The 23,880-nt window shown below is 39.7% G+C and overlaps 1 protein-coding gene across 1 annotated transcript in view; it reads right to left on the bottom strand.

The window, feature by feature from the left end:
• Window positions 1–105: 105 nt before the first annotated feature.
• ptpro (protein tyrosine phosphatase receptor type O) overlaps window positions 106–23,880 on the bottom strand; it is a 43,131-nt gene continuing 19,356 nt past the window's right edge. Inside the window, exons 9-23 of the mRNA XM_042226725.1 lie at window positions 23,044–23,180; window positions 20,251–20,389; window positions 19,565–19,685; window positions 17,856–17,924; window positions 15,495–15,578; window positions 10,002–10,037; window positions 8,464–8,545; window positions 6,959–7,049; window positions 6,421–6,497; window positions 6,161–6,295; window positions 5,411–5,533; window positions 5,169–5,323; window positions 4,210–4,345; window positions 3,901–4,022; window positions 106–3,349 (exon numbers count right to left, since the gene is read on the bottom strand). Coding sequence (XP_042082659.1) covers window positions 3,918–4,022; window positions 4,210–4,345; window positions 5,169–5,323; window positions 5,411–5,533; window positions 6,161–6,295; window positions 6,421–6,497; window positions 6,959–7,049; window positions 8,464–8,545; window positions 10,002–10,037; window positions 15,495–15,578; window positions 17,856–17,924; window positions 19,565–19,685; window positions 20,251–20,389; window positions 23,044–23,180 — 1,490 coding nt within the window. The 3' untranslated portion in view covers window positions 106–3,349; window positions 3,901–3,917. The remainder of the gene's footprint in view (window positions 3,350–3,900; window positions 4,023–4,209; window positions 4,346–5,168; window positions 5,324–5,410; window positions 5,534–6,160; window positions 6,296–6,420; window positions 6,498–6,958; window positions 7,050–8,463; window positions 8,546–10,001; window positions 10,038–15,494; window positions 15,579–17,855; window positions 17,925–19,564; window positions 19,686–20,250; window positions 20,390–23,043; window positions 23,181–23,880) is intronic.

The following is a 23,880-nucleotide window of genomic DNA, read 5'->3' as shown; positions in this document are numbered from 1 at the left end:
ATTCATAACCATTGTATTTAAAAATTATATCGCCATTATGCCAACACACATGATGGTATCCTAAATTATTATGTAAGATCATACAGTTATACTTAGCACACACTGTTTTTACTGCAACATTTTTATTTTGTTCCAACACACACAGTAAAACTCTGTGACGGTGACCCAAGCTCGGGATCATCCTTCAAACTGTAAGTGACACAATGCACAATAATGGCACCAATGACGTACGAGTTCGACTGGACACACACTAAGCAAGAAAGAACTGTAGAAGAGTTTCAGTGCTGAGCTTCACAAAACTGTCTGCAAGTTCTGTCAGTTTTTAAAAATCTTTTTTTGACAGTCATACCAAAGTGCATTTCTCAGACCCCAGATGCATCCTCCACGTCCAGGTCACGTTTCTAAACGCTGAGGCTTAAGAAACGGCGCTGGCGAGAATTCAGCTCTGAGCTCAGAGAAAGATGATTCACATTTACAACAACTTTTAAAAAACAAACTTCTAAAGCAACATCTCCACAAGAATAACTTTGCAATGACGAGTAGAAACAGAATAGTTAAGCAGTAGTAGTAGTATGTACAGTACATCTGATATCTAAGAGTGACATGGAAACTATTTCAGATCGAGCGGCGACTGAACCGAAGTACCCAACCGTTGAGGATCTGAGACGGCTGACAGGCAAAGACTTCAGGTGTGGTAAGCACAAGGCCACAAAGATGAATCATTTCACAAGTGGCCAGTGGCCTTTTTAAACATTCATTAATTACTGAAATATTTGCACAAACTTAATGCAAGGTGTCGTCAAAATAAAAATCTGTACTTCAGCATTAAGTGAGAGTTACCTGGTTTAGTATTCATTATGGGAATAACTAGCAAAGCAATTTAAAAGCTTTGCTCGATGTGCCAAAATGTAATTATTATGGGAAAAAAACTAAAATTCAGTTTGGTATGAAATCAAATTGAATTTTGATTTCATTCATCTGAAATGCGCTCCACTTTTCCCACCATGTATGTTGCAGTACACTTTCTAAAATAACAATAAATTTTGATTGTAGACGTAGTGCAGAGTTTGTGTTATACATTTTATAAGCTTGATTAAATTTTTTAGCATTTTACCAAATCTTTTATTTGGATTGTTCAACCAGCTTTTGTGATTCATTCCAAAGTCATAGCTATCCCAAATGATTATACTCCCGTCCCCCAGAGTTGAGCTCTTATTTTGACGACACCCTGTATGTCCTGAATCGAGTGTAAAACTTTGGGTTCATTGAAGTCGACCACTCATCTGCTCAGTAGACATTCTCTACAATCATTGAGGAATGATGGAAATGTGAATATTCTTCTGCCCTTCATGTGAAATACTCAGTAGAAAGATGAACAATGAAAACTAAATCGCTGAATAGAATCTGATCTAACTAGCAGACACTGATGCTTCAATACTTTTCTGTACAGATCGAATTTGATGAGTCGGTCTCAGCCATTCGCAAACCGACACCAGGGGCCCAAAACCAGCAAAAACCTGAACTGTGGTGTTTTTTATTAAATGTCCGTGCTCACTGGTTTTCTTATAATGCCTGAAAAATCCTTTCAAAATGTGGCAAAAGCAAAACCCAACAAAATGCATTTTAGTGAAATGCACATGTTTAAAATACTTTTAGTCTAATACATACTAGACTGTAGTATGTGACATGGTAAAAAGGTAGGAAATACTACATAAAATGTTAGTGATTAAATTTTGGGTGTTTTACTCATTGAAAACACTACAAAAAAATCTGTAATTAAATAGAAAAGCTTAGAGTTCAAAATGAACGAGAAAACAAACCGTTGTGAAGGAAGTTTCTTTTAAACTGTCAAAGATACTTACAGGATGCGTACATTCTGTTTTGTTGCACTACAAACGCTGGATCACACGTGACGTCCAGTGAAATGTACGCTAAACGTTTATCGGTGTAGTACTTCTTTATAGGAAGTCACTGTGGGCATGTATAAGAAAACCACTGACTGCATCGGGACATTGAAATGTAGATATTTTTGTAACTTATGTATTTATACTTTCTAGTCCAGATTCAAAGGTATAATTTGTAGTTGTGCAATAACTGACTGCACTTCTAGATGGTGAAAAATCAATTTATGTGGGACCCAGATGAGCTCTGCTGATATGCTGAGCAGATATGTTTCTGTGACTTCGGGCCAGTAACGGGCAAACTTGAGAGATTCTGTCTCCGATGTCCATGCTGTCGGATACGGTCCTTTTCCTCTGCCAGCCCGATCGGACAGTCCAAAGCTCTACAGTAGTCCTAACGTTGATCTACAGCTCCAAGCATGGTGACTGCGTGCTGATCGCCCACGGTGGGAAGCAGCAGCAAAATGCTTCCCTTCTTGTTCAGCAGCTCAGAGGCCTCAGTGCAAATACAAACTACAGCTCTACAACCACAGTCTCTAGCTTCTAAACTGGCCTCAAACACGCCGAGCGGCGACGGATGGCAGCGTGGGTACGGCGTTCCCCTCGACTCGTTTGTGCCCTCTTGTTGTACAGACCTAGCAAACATTCACACCGCTAGGGTTGATCATGATAAAGTTCGGATAGTGTTATGATGATGATATTTTTCTGCCGTAATTTGGAGCAGAAATCTGAAAAGTTCCTCATTTTTCACTTCTGAAGTTTGGCATATGCAGCCATGATGGAAAGATGGCGTAAGTGTCTCCAAACATCCGATTTGTGCTCATCTTGGGTTCGCTCTTTAGTGAATGTTTGCTGGGTTCTTCCTGTGCAGCAGTCCTGGCAGTTAATCAGCGAGCTCGAGCCATTGGGGTTTTTAATTATCGACGTGTGCGGTAGGTGTGGCAGTGCGTAACGATGAAATCTACCGCCGCCGACTCCTACGCCCCAAAAAGCCAGGAAAGCTGCACCGTGCAAGACGACGGGCAAAGCAAAACCTGAACCTAAAACAAAGGTTTGAAGGGGAGGCCAGTGTGCTTGCTGGTTTTACAGCGACTCCTGAGATTAAAAACATAAATAAAAATGAAAAACCACTGACTCCGTTCCACCGACTCGTTGCCTCAACAGACGCAGCTTGTCAACGCTCCTCCGAGCCCACGTTGGTGTGAGTCAGTCCAGTTCAGAGGGCAGGGCTGTGGTTGAACATGTTGGTCAGTCAGTGAAGGCTCCTTAAGGCAAAACTCCATCCCATGCTTTAACACCAATTCAAAGAAAGAGACTGATAATAGTTTTCTCTCGCCCAGATGTTCTATGTTGTGTTTTTTTTTTGTTTTTGATACTGATGATGAAGCGAGTCTTCTTCTGCAGAGAATGGATGCCTGAAGCACAGGAGGTTGGGGTGTGTTCACAGCCTGCAAGACAAGCAGAAGGGTTTAAGCACAAAGGGAGGATTTAGTCTAAAACACAAAGACATTTGTTTGGATCAACAAGAAGATGATGGATGCAGAGATAAATTCAATTTAAATTTAAGGTCAAACTTTTTATCACAGATTAGTTTCTGAGGTAGACAGCTATCAGACCATGGCATTTATATTTATACACTTAAAAAAAACTTTTCTTCATAACAGAGTTTAGGGTTGGCTTGACTCAGACCTGACAGGGTTCACTGAAATTAGTCCAAGATATTTAACCACTTCCTCTAGAAAGTTGTTGCTAATCATCATTGGTAGCAATGAAGATTAGCAGGGTTCTCTCCGGGTACTCCAGCTTCCCCCCACAGTCCAAAGACATGTGACCTGACCAGGGTAAACCCCGCCTCTCGCCATAGAATAGCTGGAAAAGGGTCTAGCCCCCGCGACAAAGATGAGGATGGATGGATGCTCTAAATCATTTTCTATACCGTGAATAACCATAAAGCATGTCGCGAATCGGGATGAGCCCTGATACTTCGGGTTGGACTCACGTCTGGAGGTGTCCTCATTATGTCTTGCTGGCATTCTCGTAGATGACGTCCGAGGTGATGGACTGCTGCTTTTTCTTCTGCCACATTAGCATGACGCACTGATGGATGAACACGTACTGCTCCTGCAGACAACAAACACGTTTGAACTAATCGTCCACCCTTTGATACTCACAATCACAAATTCAGGTCATTGAGGACACGTTGGCACAATCCAGTTGACGGTTTCTAAAGTGTGGACACTTAATGACTTCTTCAAGTAACTGTCTTATTTACACATGTATGTGTTGGTGTGATGTGCCAGTGTCTGACCTCAGTCTGAACCATCGACAGGCGATGCGATCGCATTTCCGACACCATGCCCAGGATGTCCACGTACTCATGCTCTCTGATGTGCTGCATCAGGCGATCTAGAGCGATGAAGGTCCCAGTCCTGCCGACTCCAGCACTGTCACACACAGGCGGCATCATTAGAAACCAAATCGCTGCTGTCGCTAGTCCACTAATGGACATCATAATGGCCATTACATCATCTCTCTAATTGCATTTTTATGGCTCAGACTGTCAGGAAACGAGTCGCCTTCCTGCTCTGAGAAAATCAAACCGGCTCTAAAAGTTTTAAGTGACATCTAAGGAAGTTGGTGGATTGAGGGTTTTAGGAAAAGCCATGAAATACAAGATGATGGGGTTTGAATGTGACAGATTTACACGATTTTTAAAATACCAGGGAGTCTAAATGATCCAGTCCGTGGTTCTAGTGTTAAGATGGCTACACAGCTCCACAGATTACTGGTCCTGAAGTTAGAAACACTGAGATCAGGGAAGGGCTACAGAAAGAACCTCTTCAATGATTCACACATTCCAACAAACCATCATTTCTTCCTTTTAAATAACCCCAATTTTTTGCCACATCACTAATTCTTGGGACCTGGGTTCGGTTTTTTACTTGATCCAATTCCATCGAGGATCCTAGAATCTTTGCAACCATCCAGAAAATCCAGCCCATGTTTGTAGAACCCTTAATAGTGGCATATATTGTGCACTAATGTTTTATTTTGAAGACATTTGCGCATTGCTTCTCTGTTTAAATAATCAGACTGCACCACCACTGGGTACGCCGTTTCATTTTATTTCATTTAATGAGCAGGAATGACGAAAAGTTTCAATAATGGTGATTTATTTTAGATTTTCCATGTATCCACCAGAGGACGCTAACAGATGAGTCACAGCAAGATAAAATATCTGCAGATGTTTTTAAAGAGTGGCCTTACCTGCAGTGGACGATGATGGGGTCTTTGGTCCTGTTGGCCTGCTGGCGGACGATATGGACGAACTGCAGGATGCTCTCGATGGCATTTACCGTGGGGACGCCGTGATCCGGCCACGAGGTGTAGTTCAGGTGGAGGACGTCCTGACTCTCATCAGCCTGCAGGTGGCAGTAACAGTTCACGTTCGATAAATGCACTAACTGGAAGCTTTTGTCAGTAGCCGTTTGGAAGTCAAAGAAACTCACATATCCAAGTCTGAACTTCCTGATGATCCACTCTGGAGACTCGCTTTCAGATAGCAACTCTACACTGACCTCACCGTACATCACAGGGTCCTCATTGAAGGGCCAGTAATGATCACACTTCACCTGAAAACATGAAGAAAATTACGGCCACAGTTAACAATGACCACCAGGGGGCAGAATTGTGCAACTTCTGTCATTTTACTTTATTTTTTTTAAAGAAATTTTCGTCTTCAGATTCCCCCCCAAACACAAAATATTTGTGTGTATGTATTTTCCCCTTATTTATACTAATTTAGAAATATGACATTAATAACTTCATTATGAAAATAAAAAACACAACATCTTATTTGTTTTTATTCTTCTAATTAAACAAGAATCATTTTCTGATCTGATGAAAGGTGAAGATGGATTCTGTGCTGAGCCGTAGGTGGATATGCGTAATGTGACTGTCTGTTGATTGTGTTAATCACATTACTTGTGCTCAGTCTGAATAAAACACCAATAAATAAACACCAAAAAATCAGAATCCTTCGAAAACCATTTTTAGGAAGTATTTGCTACTACAATTTTTCTTCAAAACATTATTTATTAATCAATCTTTTAATACTTATTCTAATGAGTCATCTTTACGTGTCTGTCTATTTTTACGTGTCTGTTATTTTTTTGATTTAAGTATAAAATTTAAAGCGGCTTGAAACCTCCAGATTTTCCACTTACAAAGAGTTAAACTGATTAAACATAAAGTCTCACCCGGCGCCGTTCACTGCACTGTGTGAGCATGACGATGATCGGGGATTTTTGCTGCAAAACCATCTTCCAGAAGTCATTGCGGGTCTCAGGCAGCGGACCCTGCGTGGCGATGTACTCTTTATTGTGTCTGTAGCCCTGGAATCCAAACACAAGCACAGCTTTACAGAAGAAAAAAGTAATTCATGCAAAACATGGACTATAAAAGAGATGAAAAACAAATGGATGCTAATTCCTCACATTTGTGTTGTGGATGTACTCACGGGTATGTAATTGGCGTTGATGTAGTCTGAACCTTCGTCATTGTGCATCGAGATCAGCTTCACCCGACTGAAGTCATCTTAGAGCAGATTTTCTCTCGTTAGTCCCAAGATAAACTACAGGTCGTCACCAAACAGTAAAACTTGCCCTCGTACTCCGAGGAACACAAACGCTCACGTGACTTTAGAATCAGAAAAAATGAAAGCTCTCCATTTCTATAAAGGCACTTAATAATGGCATCTTCACTGTAGTGGTGTGCGCTGGTTTCAGAATACAACTCTGACGAGCTGGATTTTTAAGTAAGAGAAAAAGCACCGCGAGGCTCCATTTTACACATTTATTACAGACCGTCTAATGAAAGTAAATTTTCTCTGGGCAATAAATCAGTAAAAGTGGAGGCTCACGGTTGATTTTATGGTTTCCCCATGATCAGCGGGTTGCTTTCAGTCCGGCCCCGCCTTCCTCTTTGTTCTGATGATCTTGTGTATTTTTTTATCTAGATATTTAAATCTAGATATATACATGTTAGTGCAGACTCACAGGGGAGGATGTTGGTGTATCTGTTCTTGGGCCTGTTGATGGGAAGGTCAGCAGCATCATGGGAAAGATCCAAACCGATGCTCTTTAGATCCTGGAAAAAAAAACATCAGTACTAAAATTAAGGATGAGGATCATTTAAATCTGAGTCAGATTTTAAAATTAAAATGCTCTTAAAATGTAAAATGGACCCAGGGGTCTTCTCCTCATTTCCTGTTCCTGTGCTGGATGTTCATATTAAAAATGACCAGAGTGTCTAATAATCAGCTCAGTGCATGTACACAAATCCCTGCAGCCTGTTCTGTTATCACAGTTTTTCCTACTCTTGGAACTGTATGATGTAAGAGAGGGTAGACAGAAGCCCCACCCACCTCCTGTTCAAGTTCAAAACAAGTGATTTGACATGTTTCTGTTTGTGAGTGTTAGAAGAAAGCTGGTTTAAATGAAGAGTGGTTCAAAGAGCGACTGAACTGAATCTTGGCATCAGATAAAGAAGGATTATTCTGAAGTGTGAATCATGCATAGCTGCTTAAACAGTCAACAGTAAAAAATGCAGGTGGAAATAAGGGGAATGGATCCACTTTGAATAAATGTATAATACTGGGTGTATCAAAAGTTAATCAGATTTTAAAACGCTGTATTTTTTAAGGAATTCAAAATTTTAAAATACCTGGATGAATATAAAGTTTTACATAGAAAACTTTATATAATGTCTGCATGTGTCTCCCTTCAAATGAGTGGCACGTGTCCATACGACAGGAAAACCCATCCCATGCTCTTGCGAGCACGTCTGCAGCCACCACTGTTGCCATGCTACCTACCAGCACGAATCTGCTCTAACAGGACATGTTTTGATTGTTACTTGTGAACGGCTGTGGAATAAAGCACCCTAAAATCAGATGACACACCCACTATGCAGAAAAAGGTTTAAGCCTCACTGCAGTTTGAGCGCTAGAGGAACATTTTTAAAAATTTGATTTCATTTTCAGTTTTGGTTTTTTGTGCTTCAGTTTAGACCGTATTTATTTATGTAAAGAAAAACACAAAATCAGGCGCCACATGATAATTAAGCATCTCGCTGTTTTTCCAAGTAAGGGGAAGTGTCGCCCAACACCCTTGAAAGGCACACCCATGCATCTGAATAAATATATAACTAAAAGATATATTTCATTTAAATTGTAAACATTTAAATGTTATGTGTGAACTGATGAAATATGTAAGATCCTGCTCACTTGCTAACGTCAGGCGATGTATTAGAGCAGCATTCACTCCTGCTGATCTAAATCAGACTTTATTTGCAGACTTTATTTCATCACTCACTAGCCTAGAAGCTTATCAAGGTCATTTTGGGACATTTATTCACTTCCTCTTTTGGTTTTTCCTACAGAAACGTCACCAGAACCAAAGTTAAATGATATAAAAAACACAGAGGGTTTCAGATGCTTCCCTCTGCTTCTCAGAACAAACGTCAGGCCTGTTGGTCTCAGAAGACGTGATTAAAGCTGTACCTCGAACTGCAAGGAGAACTTGTAGGCAGAGTCCTTGCTCATGTCTTTGAAGAAGGCCTCAAAGTCGTCCAGCTGCACAGGGCTGAAAGCACAAAAAAAACACTATCAAATGGCTGACACCCACCACCGTCTTTACATTTCGCTTTTAATCTCACCGATAACGAAAGCTCCAAGTCCTATACGGGCAGATGTTTGCTGCACAAAACCTTTAATGAGCTCTAATGTTGGACCTGAAGATCTCTTCACCCCAAACAACCTGCAGTTGGTTCCTTGAAACCCTCAGGCTTGTATATTCAGTTCACCTCACCAACATTTCTTTAGCTCACACTGCAGCAGTGTAGAAGCCTTGATGCTGTCAGCTCATTTATCCATGCGCCTCACTGGCCAGCTTGCCGTGTGCAAGTCATATTTTCAGCTATCACAAGAGAATAACCAGCGCCTGATTCAGAGTAGCTAAGCTACAGCTAGCTTGCTAATGTCAGTTTTTTAAACTGGAAAATTTTAAATTAAGTAAGTTTAAATAAATTAGTCAAGAAAAATAAAGAACAAACTGCTGTAATACAATCCAATTGCCCTGAATGATAGATGGGCCTATGTCTATACAGCACCAGCTTACAGGTAGGCAGGTAAGTAGGTAGAAAGAAAGAGAAATAGGTAGGAACATAAATAGGTAGGCAGGTAGAAAGTAGGAAGGACATAGCCAAGAGGACAGTTAGGCAAGATGGGACGGAAGAAGGCAGGTAGGTAGATAGGAAGATGAGAAGAAACGTAGAGAGGTATACGTGGAGGTAGGAAGGAAAGGTAGAAAGATAATGGAGATACAAAGGTAGGTAGGCAGGCAGATAGATGTAATTAAGGAGAGAGTTAGGTAGGCAGTAAGGGAATAACAGGGATTTGGGGAGGGAAAGGGTAACATAGGTAGGTAGAAAGGAAGGGAGTCAGGAAGGTAGGCATATAGTAAGGCAGGAAGACAGGTAGGGAGGTAATTAGGTAGGTAGGTAGATAGGTACTAGGAAGATGGTTAAGAAGATAGGTGGATAGATGGCAGTTTGAAGAAAGTTGGACAGTATCAGAAACGTCAGGCTTCAGACTTCTTTTACATTTGTTGATCACCAAAAACTTTGCATTGGTTCTTAAAACACTGTTACAGGTAACCAGCATAAACAGGTAATTAACACATAGGTACTACACTGCACAGGGAACACTTACTCCATAGTAATAATAAGATGGAGCAAAAATGTATCTGTTGCCACCTAAAGGTCGAAGTTCTTGCAATGCATTAATGAGTTCATCACTAAGGTAAAGCATGAGCAATTTCATGCACCTGAAATAATTTATTAACAAACCTTTCAACACCCACAAAAGTCAGAAATCCCTCTGAGTACACAGTTAATGTTGGTTCAATTTCTCAGGAGACTGCTGGATAAAACTGTTTTCTGGCTGAAGGATGGTATTAGTGGTGAACACACGCACACACACACACACACACACAGAAAGATGAAGCCCACAGGCTGAAAGCTGCATGCAGTCGTCGTTACCTTGTTAGCTTCCGTTTCTTTAAAGCAGTCTTGCTCCTATAAAATACAAACATGTCAAGTCCTTGTGATGATTTCTGACCCCTCCTTCATTCACATCATTAGCTCATGTTGGGCTTTGACCGATGCAGGTTTTTACCCCTTAATGTAGCATCTCCCCCTGCTGTTTGGTTTGTTTTCAGTTCGTTTGTAAATTGCTCATTAAACCCAAAAAGCTCCAGCAGAACAAACACGATCCAGAGGTTCAGTTCAAGGGCTCCAATTAGCTGAGGTGAAGCCTAGCAGACAGCTAGCTGCTACACCTTCCTGTGTTTCCATATACCTGACAATCAAAGAGGCCACACCCCTAATAATAGAAATTTTAAGCCATATTACTATTTAAACATGTGGGTTATAACAACATATAAAATTTCACCCCTAACAGTTTCATATTTGTCTCTGACTCCTGATATGTGCCCCACTTAAACTGCTAAAATCTTCTTCAATATGTAATAAGTATGTAATACGTTTTTTTTTTTGTTTTGTTTTTGTAATAAGTTTAATACAGTTGTTATGAAGGGGAAATCACCTATAGAGATGAAAACAGTTTGTGTATAAGGCTGGAAGCATGTTTGTTTCTGCTGTAAAGTTTTAACACGGGAGTCTAAAAAGTTGATTCTGCTCATGTGGATGTAGCGTAGTTTCTTGATGATAAATATCCAAACTGTCATGACCATTGATCAACAACCACTGATCAAAGACCTTTGATCAATGACAACTGATCAATGGCCATCAGTAACAATCACAGCATTGTAAGATGGTGACAGATGTACCCTTAGGCCCCGTCTTCAATTCAGAGATGGTCTTTCCCTTTTCATGTAAATGGTCTCCTTGACTCCGCGCTCACACCAGCGTTCCTCCCTGTCCAGGATGTTACATCCTCATCATTGAAAGAGTGTCCACTGGCCTGTAGGTGTAAACAGACTGTGAAGTCTTGCTTGATGAGGTAGCTCTTCTGTGTCGTGCCATCCGCTTCGCCAGAGGTTGTTTGTTTCCCTCAAGTATAAATCACAGCAATCCTCCTGGGACTTAACAGGGTACACTATATTACACTGTTTGTGCCAGGGGACCTAATTTTTGGCGCAGTGTGTTCAGAGTAAAATGCGTGTCGACTGTTCCAATACTCCTGACACATAAGGGATCGCTAAGGGTTTTTGACTAGGCACCAGTTGTTCTTCTCTCCTGGATCGCCTGGAGCTTTCGCTCACCATGTTAGAATACTGTGATTGCAGCCTCTGCTAGAGATGAGAGGAACTGGAGGTTTTCAGTGTTTGTGCCTATTTGTGCCCCGGAGGCTGAAGGTTCAGACTTTAGTTCCACAGTTAAGAGTCATGGGCAGGTAGAATATTCTATTTAAAGCATTTCCTGTATACATTTCTTGAATTATGGTTCTGTGGTTATTAATAAATAAATAAATAAATGGTCTATTTTAGATCAAATTTGTGAACTGCCACAATGCTTAAAATATTAAGACATTTGATACTGTAAAACACCAAATATCTTTCTTAAAATGTATTTAAATGTTATCAATAATCACTTCATTTTTACTGACAAAAATTAGAAATATTATTTCTTTTTTGGGCCTTTTTTGATAGAAGCAGTGAAGAGTGACAGGAAAGCGGCAGGAGAGAGAGAGGGGAACACATGCAGCAAAGGGCCACAGGTTGGATTCTATTTTATTCTAGACTAGATTTCACATTTCATTTTTTGGCGTGAACAAAATTTCCAGGTTATGATGAATGAACAAATATAATTGCCTCTTTCAGTATTTTAATTTTTTTTTTTATGATGCACCATGGCAACAATAAAATATTTCACTAGCTGGGCCCACGTCCTCATTTTAGGTTTGACAGTGTTTTAGTGGGTAAAAGTGAATGCTTTGACATGAATTGAGCTGCGGTTTGGGGAAAGCCTCGAAGGGGACTGGCGATGGCTCCCAGGCCTGGCAGATGCCCATGTACTAAATAGAAATGAAGAAGTTAAAGAACTGAGAACAAGAAGGGTGGGAGGGTGGGGCACGTAAACCAGAATGAACAGCTTGCAGAACTGGGGGAACCTATATAGATGACAACCGGAAGGAGCATGTTTGGAGGCTTGGTCCTGCTCCTGAAATTCCGATAGATAATTTCCAACTAAACTGTACATTAATTATTCCAGTCACTTACTGAATTGCATAAAAGCACCAAGTCATTTTGTTTTGGATTTAGTCCCAGATAAAATGATGGGTTGTAGTTTTTAGACATTTTTGCCTAACTGAAATCTTATTGAGGTTCCTATTCTGTCATATATCTACGCAATAATAAAAGGGCTAGGGTTATGGTTATGGTCTATCTTCAGTAAGATAGATTCACACAAATCACCTTTGCATATAACGCCAGTACCGAACCCAAGCATCGGTCCAACCCAACAAAGCAGAACTTCAAAATAAATCGACCCATCAAAGCAAGACAATGTCATGCTCACAAGTATCGTCTTCATCTAGATCTGCTACCTGCTTAATGCTACAGTCACACTAAGGAAAACAAACCATGGCACAACCTTAATTACTGCAAAAGTGTGCAATGAACTTGCCTTGCCTCTGAAATAATTTTTGAATTTGCTTTGGAAAAAAGGGACCAGGTCTGCAACCATTCAGTCAGTTGCTGGCTTCAAAGTGTCAACACAGCATTAAAACAACAAAAAGATGGAGTCAGTCTGCTACCAGTTTACAATTACATTGGGTCAAGTTGGCAATAACATGCAATCTGTCTGTGATAATACGGCAATTAACTGGGATACATTTGCTTAAATTACAAATCTGTTGCAATCAACAAACACAGAAAGTAAAACAAACACATTCATCTCATAGATTTAAAAATAACACAAATAACACAGCAGTTTACCTGTACACACAAGCTTGCTTTTCTGTAGGAATATAATCAGATTATAATCAGCTGGCAACCAATTGAGTTGAGGTCCTTATTACAAAGTGATGGATTGTAGACGAATTGCAATTATCAGTGCAGACTATCAGTGCAATTATCAGTGCAGACTGACTCAGACTTCAGTATATTGGCAATCTGTCTGCATTTATACATTATCAAGATCTTATTTGTCAATCTTCTCCAATTTTTTTGAGAGTGATTGCAGTCAGTCCGAGTTGGAATACGACCGTTTCAAGACAGGTTGCTTCCTGCCAGGCGACCTGTACAGTCATCTTGTGATTGCCCAGATTAAAGGTGTTACACAGTTAACCTCCGGATTACCCAGGAGGTCAAGGAGGTTGCCGTCCTATTTTCACCCTAGTGTGACTGAGCCATTAAGTTTCTCCACAATCATGCATCTTCTGTAATTTTTGCTCTTCATACTTCTGTATCTACATTCAACCATTTAACACAAATTGTGTTAAATTGGGCCAAATTTCCCCCTGAATCACTCATGATGTCCTGAAAGTTCCTTGGTTTACAACCAAGTTTTCAAACATCAAGTGGGAGGAAATCTGGAGACGCTAAAACACAATCCGCTAGTTCATCTTGATCCATCAACATGCACATCACATCTACAATCTATGAGAGAACAGAAATCACAACTGAGTAACAAAGAGACTTCTAAAGAGAAAGTCCACAAAGAGAGAGACAGGGAGCATGCAGACACCAAAGCCGGAGTTAGCATCGAGAGTTCGCTTCATGCTGAAGTACATCCAACATGTTAGTAGAAATACACTCAATGTGACTTTGAAGGTGTAACCACAGACACAGCATTGCAAGACAAAGTTTAACATGTCAGAAATTACATCTGACTACCTATTTATGTCGGGAGTTTCCTGTAGTTTCAAAATGAAGTGTCAAAATGCTAAAGAAAAGTCTGGTGATGTTTTATATATTAAGTTTGATATATTTTTGTTCTTGTCAACAAACAGTCACATGTCCAATCCAACACTGAGTTTTGTCTCCTGCTAGCAACTAACACTAAAGAAAACATTACAAAAAAAAAAAAAAAAAAAAAAAAAAAGAAAACATTACAAATAAAAATAATTTATAACACAAAAAAACCTAAAGGGTTCCAAAATGGATCCCTGAGGAACACCAGATTTCATATTCACAGAAGCAGAATTGCAAGTGATCTATTTATACATCTAAAGATAATATTTTGTTCTTGTTTTTTTTCTTTTATTTGACTGTTTTATTTGATATTTACCTACATATAAACATGAATTAGTAAACATGAATAGTAAGAAATCCCAGCTGATTATACTAGATAACTTAAAAATGATCACATTTGTTTTTTGGTTTAGTCCCAAATAAATTGATGAGTTAGAATTTTTGTGAGCATTAAGTGTAACATAATGCTATAAACACACACCCAAAATTGTATTCAAATTTGAGGACTAAAGGCCATGCATAAATAAAACAGTAAATCCCTGGTGACATAAAAAATAGATCTTGGGTGCATTTGTAACATAAACTATGTATTGTGCTGAATTGAGGTAGCGGTTCTTACACAATAAGTACCAAACTGAATATCCTGAAGCTTGGTGGCGACGTGGAGCATGGATTATTGAAGAAACCTGTTACATTTTGGTTTTAATTCACTTAAACTTGCAAAAGAAGTCAATGGCTTTGCAATTAGGCTACTTCATTCAGTCATATTAAATGAGTGTGTCCTGGAAAAACAACACAGGCCTTGAAATGAACCCTTGTGAAAAACTAGATTCACTATCTAATCTAAGTAAATTTGCTAGAATTAGAGAACCATCACAGGACATTTTCAGCCACACCATCCCTATGCAGGCGTGGTATGCAATGAAGGCACTAGTTTCTTAAAAGATAAATGAGTGTATTTTGGCTATAGAAGCATGGATAAAACTCAGGGAGGAGCTCAAGGTGGTTGGATAGGTCTATTAATGTTGTACTTTTAAACAGGACATTGCTATTTGTTTTCTACCAACCACCAAAACAGTCACTGCACTACTTTAACTCTGTGGTTATTATTTTAAACTTGATGAAGTGGTTATTTTAACCCAAACCACAATGTTTCCCTATTGAAATGCACCAAAACACCTATAGCCAATCAGAAGTTATTTCATTGCTACAAAGAAGGATCAAAGCTTTTGACCCATTAATCTCTCACTTCTCTTGTTTTATGTGGACCATTGTTGACCAATGAAAGGGACTGTTTTGTTGGCAATAGTTTGGTTTTCTTTGTAATTGATATTAAAAAAAAATATTGACCTAAAAATAGAAAATATGAATGATGTAAACCCTGAGGTACATCACACTGACAAATGGATTGTTGTTTTACTCCATACAAAACACCACCAGACTTATTTGTGAACTCTGGATCCAGAGGTGATCCGTGACTCCTCACTTTGGTTAATTTTGAGAGTAAAACAGTGTCTCTGATCAATACTGTCGGCTGTGGCTCTGCTTAGACATGCCCCTGAAGTGCAGTGTTTTTGGCCAGCAAGTGCTTACTTACCAAGGATTAATATAAAAAGCCAAAAGATAGTCAGTCCAAAGGCAGGATGGCAGTAGGGTAAGGAAGGCAAAGAGACTTCTTCGCCTGAAGGGGGTTCAAATAAAAACAAGAATAAAAAAAATAAAAAATAAAAAAATAAAAAATAAAAAAACAGACACGAGGGGGGTGATAGGTTGGGGACAGAACATGGTGCTCCATTAGTAAAGAGGCACAGAGCGTCAAGAGCTTCACATTAGTGCTGAACACAGAGTTAATGCATCATGCAGCCGCTCAGAGAGTGTCCTGTTGTGTCTCTGGAGGACAACAGGAGTCTGTATGCTGCTGGACGTCAATGGCCACTCTGTTTCTTTTACACAACCCCCCAGCCTGAGTCTGTGACATCACTGCGTCCTCCCTGCCATCCCACAATGCAACCCTCAGCCAGGACCGACACCATGTATAAACAGTTCTCAGTTTGTCACTTGGCAGTGACAGCCACCTTTATGAACCTGATGATCTCATTTACATTTGTGGTGCCTGGGTAATGATCCCACTGATGCCGATACATTTATGAACTCCTCTTTGTCCGTCTGGGTTTTCCTGAGTTTTCTTGATGAAGCTCGGGAGCACAAACATTAAAATTTAAGTCATGTCAAACTTCTACTTCTTTATTGCCACAGACTTAAATGTCTCTGTGGTATCAAGTAATAAAACTAAGTCTAAAACTAATACTAAAACAACTTACTGGATGAATTATCTTGCTGACTTGTTCATAAAAATGAGAAAACATTTAGCCGGCTAGATACACTGGATAATACACTGTTAGTTTCATTCCAATTTTTATCATTGAAAAATATTTGCATCACCTTCTTGCTAATAAAATTATCTAACCTATGTCATAAAAGTGTAAAACTGTGAGTTTAAAAAATGAATATCCCAGGAAGTGAGCTTTGAGGTACACCATACTGGTTTACACTGGTTGCTTTGGACTTTTTTCAGGATTTGTTGAAAGCAATCAAAGAATTCACATAAAAATCAGGTTAATTAGAAGGTAAATTACATTAATTACATTAAGACTTATCTTCCTTAAGTTTTTCCCCCCACAAACATGACATTTGACGACCTCCCCTGAGGTGTAGCAAGTTTCTACACTTCAGTGTATATTAATGAAGAGGTGGTTTAATGACAATTACAGTCATTTTTGGGTTTCTCCAAGAGTAGGTCCATTGGAAGAGACCACCTTTGCTAAATTCTGATGCGCAATAAGCAGCCTGACATATGACAGAAACTGCTCAGTTCATATAAGAACTCCTATTAGGCTTCCAAGGCATAAAGAGTTCAATCAGAATTAAACATAACATTGTACAAAACATATGGAGAATTGTTCATCATGATGTGTTTCTTGCTTATACCTTTCATATTTTACAACTATAAATAACCTCATCATCATATTTATATTGTTTTGCTCTATTTTTTATGCTGTTTGTTGTTTTTGTTTTTCTTTAAGTGGTTCCATTGTTATATAACATAAAAAGGGATCATTTAGTTCTTTAAAACTTGATATATTCAGATAAATGCTCTCGAAAGAATTTCCTTTTGGAGCATCAGTGGGGGCATCGCGTTTTCATCACATCCACACTGCTGTGACATCACACAGTGAGTCTGTCCACATGCACATTAAAAGCAAACTGCACCATCACATCAAGAAGAAGAAGACACTCTGATGGAAATGTGCATTTAGTGATGGAAGGTCAAATACAACAGCAGATGGAAGCCAAGGTTCTGCCTTAACTGACCGTCTTTCAGCTGTTATATTAATCACAAATCTCCAAATGTTTGTCAGAAATAACATGTGAGACTGAATCTGATCCATCAGCCACTTCACAGTTTAAAAACAGGCACTTTTTGCCTCTTCTGCTTGATTTTAAAGGAGAAATAAAATTGAATTATCTTTTCTTGTTTTGAACAAATTAACACGACTGACTCAAAAAGCAACATTTTGTCCTTTTAATCTGAGATTAGGGGAAATTCAAAGCTTTCATCATCATCAAACACCCCATTTCAGCTGGTCCAAACAAAGCAGGCAAGGGTGCTGAGCTCTTTGTCGTCGTCATCATCATCATCATGGTCATCGTCACCTCAAGCTGTATAAAGCACCACAGATGAGCTATAATCTGTGCCTATATGTTCAAATCCCTAATCTGCCTCTTCAATCCCCCTTCCGGGCTGCTAATCTGCCTCTGATTGGGTCTTTCGTGGGTGTTTGCACATCCAAACCGAGGTTGTGTGATTACTCTAAATCCAAGCTAAAACAACATCCACCCGTGCGTGAACGCTTAATTTGTGATCTGAAGATGAACAAACACATGACGAAGCTCGTACCAGTTATATGGAAGCTTTCCGTCTCTCTCAAACGAGGCGAAGTTGACAAAGGTCTCCGCGCCACACTCTCTGAAACAGAAATTAAAAAGCACATGTGGTGAGAACAGCTCAGTTTGAGGAACTCAGAAATTATAGATGACTTATAAGGAAATGGAGGAAGCTGTGAAGTGAGTATGAAAAGAAAATTTACAGTTAAGTAAAGAATTTATCAAGCCATCGGAAAATAACGACTTTCTTTGCTCAAACATTTTAGAAACATTTTAAAAAATAAAAATTCAAAAAGGTGAAAAATAAAAATGAAAAAGATAGAATAACTGGAGAGATGATGCAGGGTAAAGTTACGATCATAAGGTAATCATAACTTTGTAACACAGTTTAAACATTTTAACATCTGCATGTGATTCACTAGTAAAAGTCTGCATGCTGCATTCTGATTGGCTCATGTGAAAAATTTGAAATAATTCTGCTTACTGATGTTTATTAATGCTTTACATTACATTTTTTAACGACTTTGGCCACATAAAATTAAATGTAGAACCATTAATTTATAATTTTATAATGTTAACTTTTGCATTCAATTATTTTGACATATTTAAAAAACACTACTCAATGTTAAAAAGGTTCTAGTGCGTCTGTAGTCTGACCTACATTAAAAAAACCTGAATTATAACGTAAGTGTAAGGAAAACTGTTGAGTAAAAATTATATGATTTAATTTTAAATTAACGTCAACATTTTTAAATGCACCATTTTAATGTCACAGCATTTATATCCTGCATAAATATGATACAAAAACTCATGAATTGAATGTGCAAAGTAGAAACTGATTTAAAATGTATTCATTCTAACTTTTGTATTAAATTGATTTTTTTTCATAATTTTTATGTTAAAAAAGTAAATCTTTTATTTTTGTCACACATGTAAGTATTTTTTATTTTCCACATTATATTTGAGATGTAGCATTAAGATACATTCAAAAAAATCAGTATTTTATTTTAGTACAAAAGAGAATACCATTATTCTATAAATCTGTAAAACACACATATTACAGTACACACAGTGTAATACTGTGTAAATATTGCTTCCTCAATAACGTGTAGGTCTATAAAGTGCCTCGTAAACACCGCCCATGCCGCTCAGCCTCCTGACAAGAGGAAGTAGTTTGCGTCCTAACTCGTGCATGTCATGACTCTAAGAAAAAAAGGTGTTGTGAATTATGAATGCCAGTTAGCTGGGCATTAACGGCTGACCACAGCAGACCACAGCTTGACTGCTTTACAGATTAGTGTACAGCATGCAGACACCCTCTCAGTTATTTCCTCAGAAATTCAGCTGTGAATCACTCTGAAGCTCCAAGATTATTCATGCTCATAAACTCCAATAACTGTGATCCAAATTCCATCATTTCTATTCTAAATGAAGGACTTTACTTTTCTTAAAACTAGAATAAAGTCCATAAACTGATCTCAATGGGCATTTCAAAAACAAGACATTCAGGACACATGCTTGTTTTTTTTTTGTTGTTGCAGGATCTGCTGCAGAAATGCACACAGAAACTAACCTCATACACTACAACTCATGCACAATAAACTCATACACTGTATCTCAAACACTGTAACTGTCACACAGAGTGAAGCTGTTAAGGCCAAATGAACAACAGATGACTGCGTGACAGCAGAGGGCACTGCTGCTGTGCTGACTTTGAGTTACCTGGTCATCTGCAGGTGTTTCTTGCGCAGCACAAGCAGGAACAGAACGAGCAGGCTGATGAGCAGGATGCTGAGGACAGCCAGAGCCGAGATGGCAGCAACGCTTGGATTCATCTCTTTGGCTGCAGATATACAGACAGACGCACAGACAGACGTTGTTACCTCTCAGCACAGTCCTCTCCGATTTCATCAGTTTTCTCAACACAGAACCCTTCTTGTATGGTACTTTCACATTAAAGTTCTTTTATCAAGCGGGTGGCCTCCAACTGTACTTTGCTACAAAGATATACTATAAAAGATCGACATAGAAATTGTGAGCTTCTTGTTGTGTTGAAAGAGGGGTGGATCTCACAATCCTTACTCACTGGTTAACACCTGTTATGACAAGGTGCTAACCAATGAGCTTGCTGCTCCTCTGTGACTAACAGCACCAAAACGTTTCACTGAGTCGCTGCAAGCAGCTGGAAAGGGTTCACTGAGCTCAGCTCCACAGCACAAATCTTCTTCATGTCACACTCACACTCAGTGGCTGCAGTTCACTTTACTGCCTGCAGGAGTGACTAAAAACATTTTAAATCTTCAAATTAAAGAGCTGCACTTAGTCCAGTTTTCACTTTTAAGATGTTTCAGGGCTCAAATAAAGACAGTCACTGCCCTCCTACGGTGCAGGTAAATGGTGCCACCTACCAACGGTGCTGACGCTGATGTGTGTGGGTTTGCTGGGCGTGCTGTAGCTGAAGCTGGTAACGGTGCAGTTGTAGCTGGACGATGGTATCAAACCAGAAATGGTGACCACGTGGGAGGTGGAGGTCTGCGGCTCAAGGGCCTGAGGAAGAGGAAGAAGAGGTCAGATTTGTAGTCCAGATAAAGACAAAGGGCTGAGCGGCTGCTGACCCCAGCCTGGTGCTGAGCAGTAAGACTGAATCACTAAAACTGTATTTTTGTTTATGACCACATATTTCACATTTTCCAAAACTCTTTGGTGTTTTGTTGTTGTTACTACTATAACCCTGGTTCCAGTATGTGCTTCACTGCTAAATCTGTCAAGACGTTTAAAAAGAAGAAGCTAAAGAAAATTGTACTGTCTTAATTTTCCCAAATATTTCCATGGTTACGTGGCACTTCCTGTTTCTGCAACTCTAATTTTAAATTTGGTCAAACGAGAGACTTCTCACTAGACAGAAACCACCGAGCAGTGCACTCAAGTTTGAATCATTAACAACTGCCTGAAGCTTTCCTTGCCATTCTACGATCAGACATCTTATTGACCTGCATCTCTGCACACGTGTTGCCAAATTACCCTTGGCAGCACTAGGCCTATCTAAATCCTTTTTGTTAGTCTCCTTTTATCGCCTACCTCTTCATATGGAACCATGGATGTGACCAAGTTTCTGTTCTCAAGGTCCAGACCTCCAACACCAGTTCCTGCTAACCTCCCTGCAGTCATTCGCCTTTATTTTACCTGAAAGCTGTACTCATATCAAAAATGTTCTCTTAGCGAGTCAGCTGCTGTACAAACTCACAGCATCCCACAGATACCACGCAGCACATATATGTGATCCACAGCCATCCACAACGAAAACACGCCTCCTTCACCATGTTCTTCATCATCTGCAGAAAAAACCTGTCTGATGACTCCAAAAGCAGCTGTTTTGGAGCACAGCTGGAAACAGCTGTAAGTTTCCTGCTGTCAGAGGCTTTGGGTTCTAACGTGCAGATGACCCGAGAGGTTGTGGTCAAATCATCCAAATGCATCACAGGCAGAAATTTTTTTTCTCTCTTTTTAAAAGTAAAGTAGGATTTATTTCCAAAATAAAAGATTTATTTCACTTTTAAGCTTTCTAATGAGATCAGCTGCAACCGATCCACATAAACACCAACTCGCACCAGCAAACACAGGTGCTGAGCGGCTCTTTGGGACATCATTTTGCTTTCATGATAAAAAAAACTTCAGCCTGCAGACGGTAAACCAGCCATTACACTGAAAGGACGTTAAAAAACAACAAAACACAGTCAGGGATGAAAGCTCGATACGGGAAGAAAACCATGTTTTCTAAACTCTTCTCCTATAGACTTTAAGACTGACAGACGGTCAAAAAATCTGATCAGAAATCAGCTGATTTTTTTCCTTTCAGATGCGAAACAACAGATTTCCCAATTGTTTGCCATTTGTCATTATTTAACTGCTTAAAGGGATATACGCCACCTGTATAAAAATAATCTTGTTTTACTGTCCCAACAATATCAGGCCGATCGTGCTCTCTCCACCTCAGCTGGTGTGGGTCAAATGCAACCAATCACATCAGAGTCCTCACAGATCTGAGTTTGGTCTCAGACTGAAAGTGAAAAGTTTCAACTGGTTTATGGTGCTGAAGAGCTCGAGTTTTGGACCTCCTATAATTTGACGCTGACTCATCCTTTTATATATAATCTGATTCATTTCGAGACACCATGAAAGCTTTTCAACTCGCTGCAGGACACCCCGACCACAAGACCCAGGCATTTCATGACATGTCATCATGTTTTACTGCAGACTTCAGGCTTTGTGTGAGTTTGTTTTGAGTCATTCTACTCTCAAGTTTTAAACAGCTAAGATAAAAGAAGGAAACAATCAATCATCTCCCTTAGATGTGAACTCACTCTATTCTGCTTTCAGCTTTGATCACACTTTCAGTTCTTTAATTAAAGCCGGCATCCAGCTCGTTAGCTTGGGAACAAACTAAATTTCAAGCCTGCAGGTAAAAACACGTGTTCAGCATCAGCAGCTCGTTATCTCTGCAAACCTGGTCCCCTGTGTCTGTGTCCGGGTTCATTACTGTGTTCAGGGAGCTTCAGTTTGGGATTATTGATTACTGCATTTTATTATTCTTTGGGTCACATGATCAGAAAACTGTTAATACAGATCCCATGTGGCCAATATGAAACAAATTCACCAGCCTGAGAGAGCCTCAATGAATTTATTCACGCTGATGCTCGAAGAAAACGTCTGCGACTTCTGTCATTCCTCCTCTTTGTTTCTACAGCAATTAAAATCTGATTTGCAAAAATCGAACTTTTTAGTTGTAGCAGCTAAAATGAGGCTTGGAGTTCCCCAGGGATCGATCCTCGGTCCTCACTCGATCTGTCTGGTTTATTTCTCATCAGCATGTCATCTCATCTCATGTTTAACAACTTCCACATTTCTGCGGGATTATCTCAGAAACTTTCACATCAGCAAAACACAAAAGTAGTTCCTTTATTATTGATTTATCTGCGCATCACATTTTTATTTTCACAATTAACAAAAGTTTGGTTGACTTAATGTCTGAACAACATAGAAAAATCTTTGAAATGAATGAATTTGTATGAGTTAAAACAGAAAACACTTGCAGAGCTGAAACTAACTTGTAATCTCGCTCTTTTGTAATCCTTTCCTAATCGTCTCAGACCTGCAGCTGAGGCAATGAAAGCTGATATAGAGCATGGCTGAAGCACTTTTACCTTGAGCTGCTCCTTGCTGGCTTTGCTGGGTCTGCAGAGGACCTGGTAATAGTCGACCACTCCCTCCTCGGTCCACAGCAGAGTCACGGACGAGTGAGTGGCGTTGACGGCATACAGCGATCTGGGAGGAGCCGGCTCTGCAGGAAACAGCAGTGAAAACCCTTCACGATAGCTTACAGTATAGGACGAACTGCGGTGGTGAACTGCAGGGCCGAGCCGAGCCGAAGCTTGCTAAAGACCCCGCACTTCCTCTGAGGAGGACTGAAATAGTCTGATACGCTCAGAAGGGGAAGTGGAGAAAATGAAGTTTCATGTTCACTCTGTGAGTCTGACCTCAGACCCACAGCACAGATTAACAAGCAGAGAGGCTGCCGCGCGGCGATCAGCACCGAGACGTCTTTCCCACTTACATCCTTCACGTTTTAAAACTCCTGCAGCCCAGGGTTTCATTTTCTCAATTATCTCTCTACAAAGTGACAGAAACAGCAAACACGTTTTATACGTCATCCTATCACAAGGACAGAATTTTTACCCCCATGAAAAAGAAGTGCTGCACAGCTCTTCCAAACATCCTGGTTTTATTTTGGATGCTTACATTGTTTTAATTTGCACACAGGAACTAAAGTATTTCAAAAAAAAAAAAAAAGCCTGCTCAGTGTCTCACACTCATCTCCTAAATGATCCCAGCCCGTTCTTCTTTGGAGAACCTCTCAGGTTCCTCCAGATCTGCCCCCAGATCGTCCTCAACATACTTCAGTCTGACACGAAGGTGCAGAGGTGGGACCAAGTCATTGTCTTGCAAGTCTCAAGTAAGTCTCAAGTCTTTATCCTCAAGTC

This window comes from Haplochromis burtoni, unplaced genomic scaffold (genome assembly GCF_018398535.1).
Source record: "Haplochromis burtoni strain Fernald_Lab_line unplaced genomic scaffold, NCSU_Asbu1 Contig_224, whole genome shotgun sequence".
Taxonomy (NCBI): Eukaryota; Metazoa; Chordata; class Actinopteri; order Cichliformes; family Cichlidae; genus Haplochromis; species Haplochromis burtoni.
Note: the sequence above shows the minus strand (reverse complement) of the source record. Positions and strands in the feature narration are given on the sequence as shown.